Source organism: Microtus oregoni, unplaced genomic scaffold (assembly GCF_018167655.1).
Source record: "Microtus oregoni isolate MIOR12 unplaced genomic scaffold, Mior012 000020F_ref0000438, whole genome shotgun sequence".
NCBI lineage: Eukaryota > Metazoa > Chordata > Mammalia > Rodentia > Cricetidae > Microtus > Microtus oregoni.
Genome location: NW_024543079.1, coordinates 22821937 through 22837825, shown reverse-complemented (window position 1 = coordinate 22837825; position 15889 = coordinate 22821937). Strand labels below are relative to the sequence as shown.

Below are 15889 nucleotides of genomic sequence, written 5' to 3'. Positions count from 1 at the left end.
GGCAAAACTGGTGGCAGCAAAACCAGTAGGAAACATTTGCAGTAGAGACAAATTAGCATGATGCTATCTGTGTAACAAAAGTCCTGAAAGCATAAATCTGCTAATATCTATTCCTCACCATGCACCTGTGTGTTAACAAGTGTTTGGCTGATCTGACCTTGGTGCCAAGCTTCAGAGGACTCTGCTCCAAGTGTCTTTTACCCTTGTTGGACCAGTGGCCTCATAAGACACATTCTTATGATAAAAAGCTGAAACACGAGAAGTCATGCCCAACTGTGCAAACACATTTCACATAGTTGTTTCTATCAGGTTAGGCCTACTTGTGTTCTGTCGGCTAAAGCACATCACCAGCCAGACCCCACATCAGAAAGGCAGGGAACTACTTCTGCCCACTGGGAGGCTAGAGGAGTAGGGAGCTGTAACCCTAACACGGGGAGAGGAGGGGAGACTCACAGTTCACTCTGGATCAGTTGTAGCACTGGAGCCGGGGAGTAACAGATGTTAAGCAGAAGACACAGAGACAATGCGCGCAAACCCTTGGGTGTTAGTGAGATGAGATGGTCATAGTCAGTCAGTACGGCACTGTCCATTATGGATAGTTTGGGTTTTACCATCAGGACTAGTGAGGATTTTAGAAAGGTACCTCACTTTCAATTTTGGAGGTGTCATTTAATACTGTCTGGAAACCTACGGGAAGGCGTCAAGAGTGGAAGATGGAAGGCAAGTCCGGAAGCTGGCGTTGAGATGGTTGGAATGAAAATGGGAATAAATTGGGTTCTTAAAGGAAGAAGTGACAATTAAGTTTTCTAACAGCTGCGTGGTGAAGATAAGAGGAAAACAAACCAAGGGATGGTTATTTGTGGTTCCCTGCATGGAGAGGGAAGGCAAGATGAGGGACTCATTTAAGAGAAATACAGAGTTCCCATTTAAAATGGGTCACGTTTGATGGGTTTCAGTGTCATCCTGGTGGGAATGTCAGGCAGACAGTGGACCGGTGTGGAGTACGTGAAAAGTTCCACGGAGAGGCCTCTGGGGCTGGGAATACTTGCAAGTCAAGAGCACTGAAATGCCTTCTAGAGGCTAAAACTAATAAAGGAAATAATGTAGACAGAGAAGAAAGCCACAGCTATGTCCTAGTAATGCAGAAAAAGAAATCTCTGGGCAAAAGAGGATGCGGTCATCCAGAAGGGGGGGGGGAACTGCAAGAAAATGAGTCAGGGGTGTCGGAAGAATGCCTCAGGCCTTTCCCAAGTTCCCCAAGACCAGCTGTCCTCCATCTTCTCCAGAAGTCTTCCAGAAGAGCATGGGGTGACATCTCTGATGAGTCTTTCCTTCACTCTCCAGCAGAGGGCAGGAGCTATGTGTCCCTCCCAGAAAAGGGCTCCCGTGAGATGGATCAATAATCCAGTCAGTTCTTGATATCTTTGGGTCATTCTTGCCTATCTTCCTCAGCAAGTTTTCCTAGTCAAATTCCCAATACCTGGGATCGTCTCTGTTTGTTAGAACCAACCTCCCCTTTCTTAAAACCCCCTAGCCCAACCCCTGGAGTTTCCCCAGTGCTGGAGCCGTTCATAGGAGCTCAAGAGTAGCAACTCCTTGCACCTCTTCAGCCCACCTGTAGGGATGTCTTGTTGGCAGCTTGAAATTGCCTGAGGTGGACATATTTCCACCATAAAACTCAACAAAATGAGAAAGTCAGTGGTAGGGACAGTCTGTATTTTCACATGACCTGAACAGACGACTTTGAGGTAGTGTGGTACCATTTTAGTAGATGACACATGTCACAGTTATTCTAAGAGAGCCCCTAGGAGCTCTGTTACCATCACCAATCCCCATACATTTGGTTTTTGGATTCCAGGCTCTGTGTTAGAAAACTTTAGTGATGTTTGGGAAAAGGAATGGTCTTTCATGATTCTCCTGTAGAAAGGCTGGTGTGGAAAACTGTCGGGTCTCAATTTTCATTAGTTTAAGTGTCTTGGAGCTGATGCAATCCTGAGGCAAGATTCAGATGAGTTGATTCAGGCCAGAAAACTCCACCATGGGAGTGAGGAAGTAGACAGGATGAAGAGGCAGCCAGCAACAGCTGCATTAACAATCCAGTTATCTTACAAGCGACTAGAGCTACATCCCTACAGAGGGACATTGTGTGAGACTCTCCTGGGGGGATGTGAACAGATATCTACTCACTCTAGAAAATGCATCAGTGGCCGAGCAAAGTAACGGTTACACCAAAGGCCAACTCAATGAACCACTGAGTCTCGGGTTGTGTACAGGAATATGGGTGAGGGGTTACTTAAGGATGACTCAAGGACAATGGCATTACTGAAAGCCCACTGCTAACCCACAAAAAAAAAAAAAAGATAGCCTGGAGCTCTCCAAATAAACAAGCAGTTGGACAGGTCAAAGAGCCTCCTCTCCTGGGCAATCCTTATGCTTATATGATATTGCAAAAAGGGGCTTTGTGAACCTTCTAAGTTTCAGCTCTTCTAGACATCTAAGTATTGTTTTCTTCCTGAGTACGGCAAGTGTCCTCCTCCCTCCAAGAGAACGTTTCATCATTGAAAGACAAAGGAGCTCTGAGAAGCTGAACAGCCTTGCCTCTGAATGACCCATCTGAGGGGCAGGCAAGCTGAGGTCGCACCTTTTCTTAGGAGTCTCTGTAAAGATTAGCTGCCTGGAAGTTCAGCAGTTCAGGAAGACATCTGTAGATACAGAGGAGGCACTGGATGTTGAGAGGTAGCTGGTAGACATTCGGAGTGGGGAGTATGAGCAGTTCAATGATTTTAACGTGTTCCCCAAGTGCTTATCATTTAAAATGTAATCCTCAAAGTCATGTGTTAATGGTGTTTGGAAGTGGGCCATTTCAAATGCAATGAACGAGGCTAGATACAGTCAAGAAGATGGTGGCATTTGTAGGTTTTAAGACAAGAAAGGACTGGGGAAATGACACAGCAATTACGAGCACTGACAGCTCTTCCTGAGGACCCTTGTTTGATTTCCAGCACCACATGGTGGCTCACAGCCTTCTGTAACTCCAATCCCAGGGGAACTGAAACCCTCTTCTGACCTCAGTGGTCACTGTATGACATAGTGCACAGACATACACGCAGACAAACACCCATTCACATGAAATCATACATGAAGCATTAAAGAAAAGGGAAAGAAGAAAGACTTGAATAGCATGATTGCTCTGTCCCACCATTTGATAACACAGAGCCAGGGACAAGTGCACACACACACACACACACACACACACACACACTATAATACAGCAAAGATACCCCTTACCATTACCAGATGCCAAGCAAATGCTGGTGCCATGCTTTCAGACCTTCCCAGCCTCCAGGATGGTGAGGCAAATAAAAATCTACTCTTTATAAGCAAACTGGTCTTAGAGGTTTTGTTATAGCAATGGAGAATGGACTAAAATGTCAGTGACATCTGCTCTTGTGGCTTCTGTGATTCTTGTCATTTTTTCAGGACATAGGAAAATGATAGGTTATAAAAAAAACAGTGGTGACTTCTGAGGTCTCAGGGTGAAGGGAAGAGCCTGGCTTTTTCCTTTGGTGTGGCAGGTGGAGGGAAATCTAGAATTTAGAGTCTAAGACCCAAGTCCAAGAAGAGACTTGACCTTTCACCAGGTTTTCGAGCTGCAGCCTCTGAGGCTAAGCTGTCTCATCTTCAAATAAGAACAAAACTCCAGGGGCTGGCGAGATGGCTCAGTGGTTAAGAGCATTGCCTGTTCTTCCGAAGGTCCTGAGTTCAATTCCCAGCAACCACATGGTGGCTCACAACCATCTGGAATGAGATCTGGTGCCCTCTTCTGGCCTGCAGGCTTAATAAATAAATAAATAAATAAATAAATAAATAAATAAATAAATAAATATAAAAAAAAAAAAGAACAAAACTCCCTCACTTACCTCATGGAGAGAGCCCTTGAGAGAAGCCCACTGTGTTTGTGAGTGAGCTATGGGCAGGTAAAACTGTCAGGTGTTGTTAACTAGTTTCTTGCCCGGGGCATGTTCACTTTTTCACCCCAGTAAAGTATTCAAGGAAAGACACCCTGACCCAATGATATCAGTCAGTGTAAAGCCAGGATTAGAAACATCATCTCAAAATGACACCCAAACAAAGGTTGGAACTGCTCAATAAGAAAACCCAACGCCCTGGAAAGGCTGGGGCAGGCCTGTAAGACTGGGGAGTTCAACCTGAGCTGAGTGAGAGTCTGTCTCAGAGAACAAGGGAGGAATAGGAGTGGGGATAACAATATTTAACAGGTGTTCCCAATACTAATGAACAGCAAAAAAGAAAAAAAGACTTTGCTAATTTTCCAAGAAAATTCATGGATTAGGTAGAGCTGGTGTCAGGCCACCATGATGTCCTAGCTGCTTTGTGAGGTGTCGGGAGATGGGGAGCGGAATCTTTTTTAGACTCGGGTTCTTGGATCCCTAAATGCGGTGAGGCTCCAGGAAGTGTTTTGTGTGTCACATAAATACATAAAACTTGATATGAATGAGTCTCTGTGTGCATCCACACTAAAATATGCATTGCTGTGGGCTGCGCTCCTGTTGACTTTGGAAGCAGCCAGACTTCTGTTTCCTCTCTCACAACTTGCCAAAAAAGGAATTGGAAAAGGAAAATATGTGTTCCTGAAAGCCAGAAATGAAAACATCCCTAAAGTTCAGGACTGAACAGTCTGAAATGGGCCTCATACAATCTCAGAATGTCCTTGCCACGGAGACATTCTGAAATTGAGCTTGCCGTGCCTTGCTTCTGTGAGGTAGGGGCTGGGGAAGAGAATGGCTGAACTCAGCTCTGTGCAGAATTGAAGCCCAATGACTTTGTTCAAAGCTCATGCAGAAATGATAAGGGTTTGATGCTCACGTCTGGTATACAGACCCCAAAGACTAGTTCTGCTACCCTCAGAGACATGTGCTGAGATTACCTGGGTGATAGAAATGAGAGAGATGATAGATAGGCAGGTAGGTAGATAACAGACAGACAGATAGATAGATATGGGGTTTTATTTACATATATGCACATGTATTGACTTTACATAGTGGTGAGTTTCTTAAGGTCATTTCACTTAGGTGTGTCATGTAGTGAGAACATATTTCCCTTTCCTTTTTCCACCTCCTCACTCCTGCAACTCTTCCTCCATTTCTCAGATAGTCCCACCTCATTTTTATGCCATAGATAAAATGTTTACATATATAATTTATCATTTATATTTACATATGCAATTCATATATGATATATATTAAATATAGGATCTGCATGTAAGAGAAAGCATGCAGGCTACATGAATACATGCATTTGTCAAAACTCATCTGGTAGTACATGCACTTAAGAACTAGGTGTCTTACTGTATGCAAGTTATGCCTTAACTTAAAACAATTGAAAAGCCAGGGAAATTGATTGGTAGTTAAGAGTGCTTCTATGTAGCCCTGCACCTCTCCTGGGCAACACAATCGAGCCAGTTCCTAAAACCATGACCCAACCCACATACAGCCTTCAGAGGAGTTAAGCCAAGAGTCAAGCAAAGAGGTCCTAACTCCTGACTACCATGTTTGTATGGATGAGCCAGGGGTCAGCTATCCAGGAACAAACACAAGCCATTTCTTGCTCAATTCTCTAACAAGGAAAAAAAAAATGACAGTATCCCCTGGGGGCACAGAAGACTCTACCAAAAGAAGGCTGAAAAGAAAAATGGAGAAAGGAGAAATCCCATAGAAGAATGCATCCTCTTTCATCTTTGGAGCCAGATTTAGATTTGGTATTTTGGCAATAATATTTATTCCTTGAGGCTCTGTATGAATGCAAGAGTGAGGTTCAAAAACTTGAGTATAGCATGATTCATGTTGAAAGTTGTTAGCCAGACATAATCTTCCTGCTCAGATCTTTATACTCACTGGTCCTTGGCTACTTAAGGTAAGAAATCGCTCAGTTCTTACTAGGGATTTGAACCTAGATCTGAGGGGGCAAGTAGGATTGGGAACTCGTGGCCTCCACTTAAAGAAGAATGCTTATGGTGTTGAAAATTAAAATCTCACAGGATCTATTTGAGTGTTTATTCACAATTTTTATGCACAACCCCAGCACTGTACAGCTAAAGACATGGACAAAGACAATTCTTCCCCCTGCTGGTCACTGTGGCACTCTGGGAAACGCTCTGCTCCCCAGCACTGCGCAGAACCTGGGGACTATCATAGAGTCAGTAGGTGGTATGTTTGGAGAAGAGAATCTTTTTTTCTCCTTAAGATGGTTTCACTGTGTAGCTTGGTGCAGCCTCCTAAGTGCTGGGATTACAGGCATGTGACTCCTTACCCAGCAAGACTGTCCTCATCATTATGATACATTTGCAATGTACCCCTAATACTGATCTTCATAGACTAACCTGCCGATGTGAGAGGGGAAGTCCGTCTACATCAGGTTGAGAGTACCAGCCAGCCTCAGATGGGACTTATCCTCTACTTTTCTGCTCTGAATTAGTAACATTTACCTATAGCCTTGGTGTCATAGTTGCAACCTGATTCCCCTTCATTGTCAAGAAGCCATTTGTTTGATGGTAACTGTTTCCCAGCCAGAGACCAGCAGATGGAGAACTCATAGAGATGGTCACTGTAGTCGGGAGTTTGTTGGGAGCAGTGAAACCCCAGATCCTGAATTTCTGGTAAACAACTTACAATGCTTGCAGCTGCTTTGAGCACGAGACCCTCAGAAGTTCCTGATGGCAGGAGAGTAGTTTCTGGTGGGTTTGGCTGAGACATAGCTATCAATTAAGGATCTCTATATAAGCAGCTCTGGTACACAGTAAGGGGGGCATTCTTGTTTCAAGAATGACCCATGTCGGGCTGGAGAGATGGCTCAGAGGTTAAGAGCATTGCCTGCTCTTCCAAAGGTCCTGAGTTCAATTCCCAGCAACCACATGGTGGCTCACAACCATCTGTAATGGGGTCTGGTGCCCTCTTCTGGCCTTCAGGCAAACACGCAGACAGAATATTATATACATAATAAATAAATATTAAAAAAAAAAAAGAATGACCCATGTCTCTGTCTGTGAGTCTTTGTGTGTTTCAGTCTCCAGCCCCTTGCCCGGTTCACAAACTGTATGGTAGCACATAGAACGCAGATGGGCGTGGTGCGCTACAGGAGTTTAGTAGATTGATAAAAGAATTTAACACTTAGCCAGGAGAGAAAAGAAATTAATTTGGTATCCTGCAAAGAGAGCAGCTGGTATGGCAGTTCAAGAACTGCCTATAAATGGCTATGGGCTGTGGACGGACTCCATATATATAGGAAGAGTCCTCATTTGGTTAGAATAAGCCACTTTGCCTGCAACTTCGTGGCTTCTAATTCCAGGCACACAGATGAGAGTAGTCCTTATGGGCCTGTTTCCTTCTGGGTAGTTAAGGTGAGTCGCTATACACATAGTTCTCCCCTCCAGGCATGTAGTTCTTACCAGGCAAATGAAACATCTCTGCTGTGTGCAGTAGTTGTGTCTGATTTTGATTGTCTTTGCCATCTGTTGTTTTATTTTTCTGTTTTGATGGCTACTTTCTGGGCCGGGTTTATAGTGGTCCATTTCTGATCTCTTCATCACTACCCTTCGTCTAAATCCAGCTAATTGGTCCTCTGTCAGACTTTGCTTAGTGAGATATATTATGTTCTAGATCTTTCCAGAAAGGATTGACTATTTAGAGTGTCTGGTAAAAGATGAACTGACACACTCACCTGTGAACGCCCATACCGTTCCCATATGTATAGCTCAGTGGGAAACGTTGAAATGAGGCCACAAGTAGCTTGAACCTTGTCAAGAGGCCCTAAGCCACTCCTGTGCACAGTGTGCCTTTTTAGAAAAGAGTTGACAAATAGGGGCCTGGTGATACATACCTGCAATCCCAGCACTTGACAGACTGAGGCAAGAAGATTGGGTTTGAGGCCAACTTGGTCCATATAGCAAAATTACTGTCTCAAGAAGAAACAAAAGAAAGAGAAGGAAAGCAATAGAGAAATCAATCCATCTTATTCCCTCTTTCCATAAGAAGAGGTTAACTGTACATTCCCTTCAGGACCATGGATGTATATTGGCTGGGACTGGAATAGGGATTGGATGGAGGTAGGGATGGAATCCTCAAACTTGAATCCACATGTATACTTCTTCCCATAAAGTAAGCTCAAAACACCTTGGTGTTGGCTTTGCACAGTTAGTGGGTGACTCAACAGGACAGAAGAAGTAGACTTTGAAATTGTATTGCTCAAAATGGCATTAACTTGGTAACAGTACTGGTTACCGGGCCTCCAAAGACTAAATGGCTGATGGTCTATCTCAACCCAGACATAGAGCGTCTTAGCTAGAACTCCTGCATGGGAGCCAGTGTTGATGGCTCATGAAAGAACAAGAACTTCATTTCCACACAGTTCTCAGGCTTGGGCTCCTTTGGAACTAGCCCTACTCTCCTGGGGACCTCTTCTGTAATTGGACTGGACGGAAATTTTCTTTGAAGCAGGTGCTGGTGGTGTTGTGGGTGGTGATGGTGCTGATGCTGAGGGCAGGTTACAGATTCTTTATCCTTAGTTCTCTTCAGCTGAGACGCAGAATCCACCATGACCTCTTTGGACTCCACGTGATGATTCCATAGCAAAGTTTACTCTTGGAGTCTCTGCATGTGGTGGTATCTCAGTCAGTGCTGACTTCACATCTGCCAAGTAGAAAACACATGACAGGTGCTGAGGAGGAGGAGCCTCCTCTTTCAAACTGACAGCCGGACTCAGCTAAACTCTCAACCTAGTTGTAAATCATTAGCTCAGTATCTCTCTCAAACTATGTGAAGAAATAAAAAAAAATAAGTTTATCCAAATTTTCCCATCGTTTATGTGACATAATTCACCCTAAAAGTAGTATAAGTCTGAGAAAGCCGAGCCTCGCCAGAGGTCAAGTCAACAGGATAGTGTTGACAAGTCTCCTGACATGATGGAGAGTCTAAGGGCTCTAGGCTGGTGTGACTGGGGCCCTGCCTTTGAAGTCAGGACAAAGACAACTGTGTTGCCTGGGAAAGCACATATCTCCAGAGCAGGGCACAGCTGCTGTGCTGCTGTATGCTTCCATCCTAGAGGAGAAACTCAGAATCACTGCTCCCCCGACTTGCTCGAAAGGCCACACTAAGCAAGTGTCTAATTTGGAAGCCTGATCTTGTGAAATCCTTTTTTACAGATTCGACTGAACAGCAGAGGCCTCATCTACTCCGTCGGCTTGCTCCTGGCCTCTGTCTTTGTCACGGTAGGTTTGCTGCTTCTTTCCATTCTTAGGTGTTCATGTTTGGACCCCCCCTCCCCCTCCGCTTACTTGGGAGAGCAGATAGGTGTGGCCTCCACTGAATGGTTACAGTAGATGGCCACATATGCCATCTCACGGCTGTTTTTTTTTTTTTTCTAAAGGAGGATCCTAGTGACCACTGAAATTCCTCCTCTTTTCCTAAAAGGAACTAGCCTCTTCTTAGAAGCTGGTCCTAGCCTGGCAGTGGTGGTACATGCCTTCCATCCCAGCACTGGGGAGACAGAGGCGGGCAGATCTGTGTGAGTTTGAGGCCAGCCTAGTCTACAAGAGCTAGTTCCAGGACAGGCACCAAAGAAGCAGCTAATCCTGTCTCAAGTCAAACCTAAAAATAACTTTTTCAAAGGTTGAGAAGAGTGCTAGGAGTAGCTCAGTAGTAGGGCACTTGCCTAGAATACCTTATGCTGGGGCCTCAGTCAGACAATAAAATGTGAAGAGTTGGTCTGGAAAGATGGCTCAGTGGTTAAAGTGCTTTGTGTAAGCATTTGGACCTGAGTTCGGATTCCCAGAATTCACATAAAAGCCAGGCATGGTAGCATATGCCTGTGACCCTAACACTATGAATAGGCAGAAACAGGAAGATCCAAAGGACTCCCTGGCCAGTCAGCTTAGCCAAGAAACAGTGAGCTCTAGGCTCAGTGAGAGACTTTGTCTCACAAGACAAGATGGAGAAGTAATTGAGGAAATCAACCTTCTGCCTCTCCACATGCACAGATCAGCACAGGTACTGCATGAGTGAGCGTGCTCACATGTGTGCGTGCATGAGTACACACATGCGTGCGCACGCGCGCACACACACACACACAGCAGAGGTGTCCCCTCTTTTGTACTATATTAGCCACCAAAGGGTAGATTCCATTTTATTGATTCTTCTAAATTATATTCCCCATGATTCCTCATCTTTGGCCAATATTCAGTATTCAGCCAGTGCCTTGCATGGAGCTAGGTACGGGCTATCACTCAACCACATCTCCTGTTCTCATTTTACTTAATATTTCGAAGTAGGGTTATAGTAAGTTGTATAGCTCTAATTTGTGATCCTCCTGTCTCAACCTCCCAAGTAACTGGGATTACAAGCCTAAACTACTGGGCCTAGCCAAGCTATGATACTTTCTATAACTATGCGCTGTGCTCAATCCTTTGCATATTTTCCCACATGGAGCTCCCCCTGGAGTGGCTATTACAACCCAATTATATAGAAGAAAGATAATGTCTAGAGAAGTAAATGACTCGTGTTTATTGATACCAAGCGAACTGTAGGGCCAGCCAGATGGCAACACAGTATATGCTTGTAAGTCTTGTATCTCTCCTTAGAATATTCTGTAATTTTGCAATTTTGTAGATGTTGGTAGAGGCTCTGCTGTTTGGTGTGATCCCCACAACAGTGAATGTAATCAGAATACATAAGAGGCCCATGATTGGAGTCATGGAGGGAATCAAACACTTGGAGACCAAAATGAGGAGGATAAAATACCTAAAGAAACAGAGAGGGAGCCAGGGAGGATTGGCAATACAGCATTCAGGAAACTGAGGCAGAAAAATCAAGTGTTTAAGGCCAGCCTGAGCTATATAACACGACCCTACCTGGATCTAAACAAAGGAAGGACAGTAGTTGAATATGAAAGAAAACAGTAGGATGTGGCATCTTGGAAGCCAAGTAGACATGATGGTACAGGATGGAAAAAGTGACCAGCTGTGCCAAGAAAGACATACCCCAAATATTAGCCATTAAAGTTATAAGTAGTTGCTTATCCCATTGGCGGTTGATGAGGGTGGTTTGTGATGGGGTAAGTTAAGTGGAACAAGCTAAGAAAACTGGAATGAGTGTAAGAGTTTAGAGCTACCTTGTATTCATAACTCTTTCAAAATACCTATAAGATGATTTAAGATAAAGAGAAGTGAAAATTTTTGAAAAGTATTGCCTTTACAATAGAAGGTACAATGGCATCCCCCTAAACCAGTTGAAATATCCCAGGGACAGAGAAGGGAATATAACAGAAAGTGAGAGAGAAGAAAATCGCCAAGGACACAGATTTAAGCACTATGACAGATGAGATCCAGTGTTCATATGGGGTTGGCTGTGAATGGGGATAGGAAGGAGCTTGGCAGAGAGATGGTGATGAGAGCCCTGTGCAATGGGAGTGAGTGAAGGTAGAGATGGGAGTGGGGTAGAACTGAGATGAGGTCTAAAATAGCCATCTGAGGACAGTGTACCCTGGGACCCAGGGAGGTCAGGGTGATAGCTTTAAAGAATTTACAACCAACCTAAGGTCATTGAGCCCTATCAATTTGGCTAGGCAATGTTTATCCAGCTTTGATGGTGAGTTGTGTGTATCCTGCATGAGCAAATGGAGACATTACTTGAACTGAAGGATCCTGGGTTAGTCCAGCAAGGACACCAAATGAAAAAGAAATCAAAGACTTTTGCAAGAGAAGTAACAGATAGAATGAAATAAAGCAGGAAGGGAGGAGAGAAACAAGATGGGTAAAGCCCAGGGGACTCTGGTCTTAGTTACTTTTCAATTGCTAAGATAAAACATCGTGACCAAGGCAACTTGTGAAAGAAAGCATTTAATTGGGGGCTAACTGTTCCAGAGGATTAGAGTACATGGCCATTATCAGTGAGAAACATGGCAGCAGGCAGACAAGCAGGCATAGCACGAGAGCAGTAGTAGTAGTAGCTGGTACCTTTCATGTGATTCACAAGCATGAAGCAAAGAGAAAGCCAAGGACTGGGAATGGCATAGGCTTTTGAAACCTTAAAGCCCGCCCCTAGTGACACACTTCTTCCAGCAAGGCCATGCCTCCTAATCCTTCCTAAATCATCCCACCAACTGGGGACCAAGTATTCAAATATATGTGCCTTTGGGCGCCATTTTCATTCAAGCTACCACACGGCTGGTATCCAAAAATTTCAGGTCCTGGGAGTTAGCAGAGTTGTGGGAGTTGGGGTACCCAAGGAGATAAGATGGAAAGGAAGGAATATAGGAATATTGGCATCAGGTGTTTCTGCTACTGGTAGTAACAAGGTCAATGGCACAACATTGTCCCCTAGAACTTTCCCAAATGAAAGAGCTGTGTATGCACTACATGATAAAAACTGGATGAGGTGTGGTATTCCGCACCTGAAGTGAAGCCCATTCAGCTGAGAAGGTGCATTTCGTATCTCATTTCATTTCAGTGTAGCTAACAGGCACATCAGGGAACTCAGTGACTGATACAGAAGATAAGAACTTGCGGGTATTGAAATCACTAAAAGGACAGTGAGCGTCCAGTGGTAGACAGGGAGGATGAGCTAGGATGTGAAGCTACAGCGACGGGGGAAACCAGGGTAGCATGACTGACAGAAATCAAGCCAGTTGTTGGGAAATAAGAGATTTCACTCTTAGTGTTCGGGGGGGAGAGAAATTATTATTTGGAAGCAGCAATTTGTGGACAACTTCCTCACCTCCATCTACAGAAATGGGAAGAGATTCATGGGTAGCAGACAATCGTCTAGGCAAAACCACTGCCTTAGGGATATAGAAGGTGTCCTCAGGTATTAGCCAGGGCTTGGAGAAAGATAGAAGAAGTCTATCTTGAGCACAGAGGACTATGGGGCTTTGTTAGACCTGTTGTTTTTATTTAACAGGTTCCTCTCTTTTTACTTTAATGTTCCTACTTTCCAAGGATGTTGCAGACTCAGGCCCGTCCTCCACAGCCCACCCGCCCCGCCCCCCATGCACCCCTCCAAGAACCCTCTGACCTGTTCTTTCTGTGGCAGGTGTTTGGTGTTCACCTGAACAAATGGCAGCTGGACAAGAAGCTAGGGTGTGGGTGCCTCTTCCTGTACGGCGTGTTCCTCTGCTTCTCCATCATGACGGAGTTCAACGTGTTCACCTTTGTGAACTTGCCCATGTGTGGGGACTAATGATTGGCCTGGCCACCTGCCGAGGCCCAGGTCCTCCTTTTCTGTGCAATACGAGATCCGGTCGCACCCGAGTCAGGCGGCCCCTCAAGGGCCGCAGCGTCCGTCTCTCCTGTGCTGTCCACAGGCCTCCACTCCTGTCCTGGTGGCCTAGGCTCTCCCTGCCACCTCCTTTGCTCCCAGGTCCCTTGATCCTACCTCCCACCCAGCCCCTCTCACCTGCCCACCCCCATCCCGTCCCTCCTCTTCCACGTGAAGCCCCCACCACCCACATGAATTTTCAAGCTCCATTTTTGAACAGTGACTGAGATTCTAGAACAAAACTGGCTGCTAACTGGCCCAAGCCAGGCACAACTTACTTCAAACCCTCTCCTTTTTTAAGTTATTTCACAGAAGACACCCTAATTTATGACCAGAGACTTTGAGGGGTTCTGCTGAGGGCAGGAAGCATTGGGATTATTTCATTCGGGGGTGATTCCTAGGTTACCGAGTTTAGGGAATTGTTTTACTTGAGGGGGCTCTTCGTTTCTTTACTTTTCTTTCAGAGATGGAGGAGTCCCCTGTGTCTTCTCTCCCTGGGCTCTGGCTTAATAGATGATCCACACCTTGTACTGAGTGTCTCCTGCGGGGAGGGTGAGCCCCAGGAATGGTGGGAATTGAACAATTAGTTGGGAAAACACTGAGCAAGACCACCAGGAATAAATGCATGACATGCTGTTTTTCTGCCCAAGGACACCTCACTAAAGTCCTGAAGGCATCACCTGAGGGGGGGGAGGGGTGGGTTATGGTGTTAGAGAAAGAAACCTGTTTCACACAAGTTCACTACGACCATCTCTTTCTCACTAGATCCTGTCTAGTTTTTTCAAGCAATAGTTCTAGCCTGCCTGAGGCCTTTGACAGGGAGGCTCTGGCTAACTGTTGATGCCAGGCAGTCAACAGCAGAAACTTCCCCAGCGTGTGAGTTCTTGAAGATGTGCTCTTGTTGCTTGGCATTTGTGGTGACAGGGGATGACCCAAGAGGCTATATTACTGTTCTCTGGACAGAAGTTACAGACACTGGTTTCTTGGAAAAAATGGAGAGAAGCACATTTTGCACAGATATCGTCAATGAAGTCCCAATTTCCGCTTGGTATCGAGTACACTGGACCCTGACGGCTGGCTCTTGAGCAAACATCCTTCATTACAGGATGCCACCACCAAGCTGGCCAGTTTTACCCCTCCCCTCTCAGAGGGATGGCCAGGGAGGGAGAAAGCAGAGAACTGATGCCTTGGAAACCACAGAATGGGCTCGAGGGCACACGTTATTGTGAACATTTCGCCAACCACTGCTCAGCCGCCCTGCTAGATTTTCTATAACGCTGAATTATTATGCAGAGTAATTCCCAAGTTGAGATACACCCATGCTTGTTACACTTGTATTTATTGAAACTGTGGATTCTTGCCCGCCCGTGCTGTCCCTCGTATTTACTTTAAGCACTGATCACTTCTCATCCATTTGGTATGGTTTTCCCAGTCCCTTGTACACATCCTGGTTTGAATTGTAAAAAAAAAAAAAAAAAAAGAAAGAAAAAAAAATAACCTGCTACAAATCGGTTGACTGTTTCTGTCTGCAGTACAAGCCGAGGGGCAGCATCAACCAAGGACCGGGAGAGGAAATCACCAATTTGGGCTCTCAGAGCTAAGACACACTTATTGATTTGGTTGCACATTTTGCACTGGTTTACGGCGAATGTTTTCTTGGACGGATGGTGTAAAATAAACTTCTCTGTTCTGTATCCTCCCTGAAATGCAGTGTATTGCTTTCTTGACTGGACTGGTATTGTTTTATAGCAGGGGAATGACAGCAACCGCTATGGAGTCAGGTATGTGTCGCCTCTACTTCTGGCCAGACTCGCAGCAAGACTAATAAATAGCAGGTACTAATTGCAAATAATGGACCCTGTCTGAAGTTTGAAGGGATTTCAGATCTATGTCATGTCACAGAATTCTAGAATTCTGCCTGTGGTAGAGTGCATGTGACGTCATGTCAGGAATCCCTTTTTTTCTGGCGGACACAACATTGGGAAGCTCGTGAGTCCTGATGTTTAGCAGGAGCCAAGTTCTCCATCCTGATGTTGGAAGGTTTCAGTCATAAAAATTAAGAGCTTTCTGAGTTGGCCACAACATCTGGAACCCCAGCCCTCAGGAGACTGAGGCAGGCTGATCGGAATCAAGGGCTAGACAGAGACTCTGCCTCAAAAAAACCAAGCAATATGAACCTCCTGCAAAGTCAACTCCTCAAAAGAGACAATACCATATAGTTACAGTAAGCCATGCTCTGATCTAAAGGGCTCCCAGACCTGCCATTGTTCCTGAAAGTCAACACAACTTATATAGGAACCAGAAGAAAAAAATGGGACTGAGTTATAGCAACAACTTAACTGCTTAAAATATATGTTCCCAGGGTAGGAATGTAAAAGGTGCCCGGCTTTGTCTTTTGTATTTATATCTTAAGACGTCTGACTATCATAGTTGTGCATCTCACAAATACACCTTAGGTGTGGGTTAAAGTATTATTATACCTGTTGGTGTTCCTTGCTTAGTTCTCCTAATTGTCAACAAAAAGACACGTGATCAGAAACTTGGCTTTACTTTATCCCCTCTGCAGT

General features: G+C 44.9%; 1 protein-coding gene across 1 annotated transcript in view; it reads left to right on the top strand.

The window, feature by feature from the left end:
- The window catches only part of Slc24a3 (solute carrier family 24 member 3), a 465376-nt gene extending 450356 nt beyond the window's left edge, over positions 1-15020 (top strand). The window contains exons 16-17 of the mRNA XM_041670589.1: positions 9215-9280; positions 13098-15020. Coding sequence (XP_041526523.1) covers positions 9215-9280; positions 13098-13244 — 213 coding nt within the window. The 3' untranslated portion in view covers positions 13245-15020. The remainder of the gene's footprint in view (positions 1-9214; positions 9281-13097) is intronic.
- Positions 15021-15889: the final 869 nt, after the last annotated feature.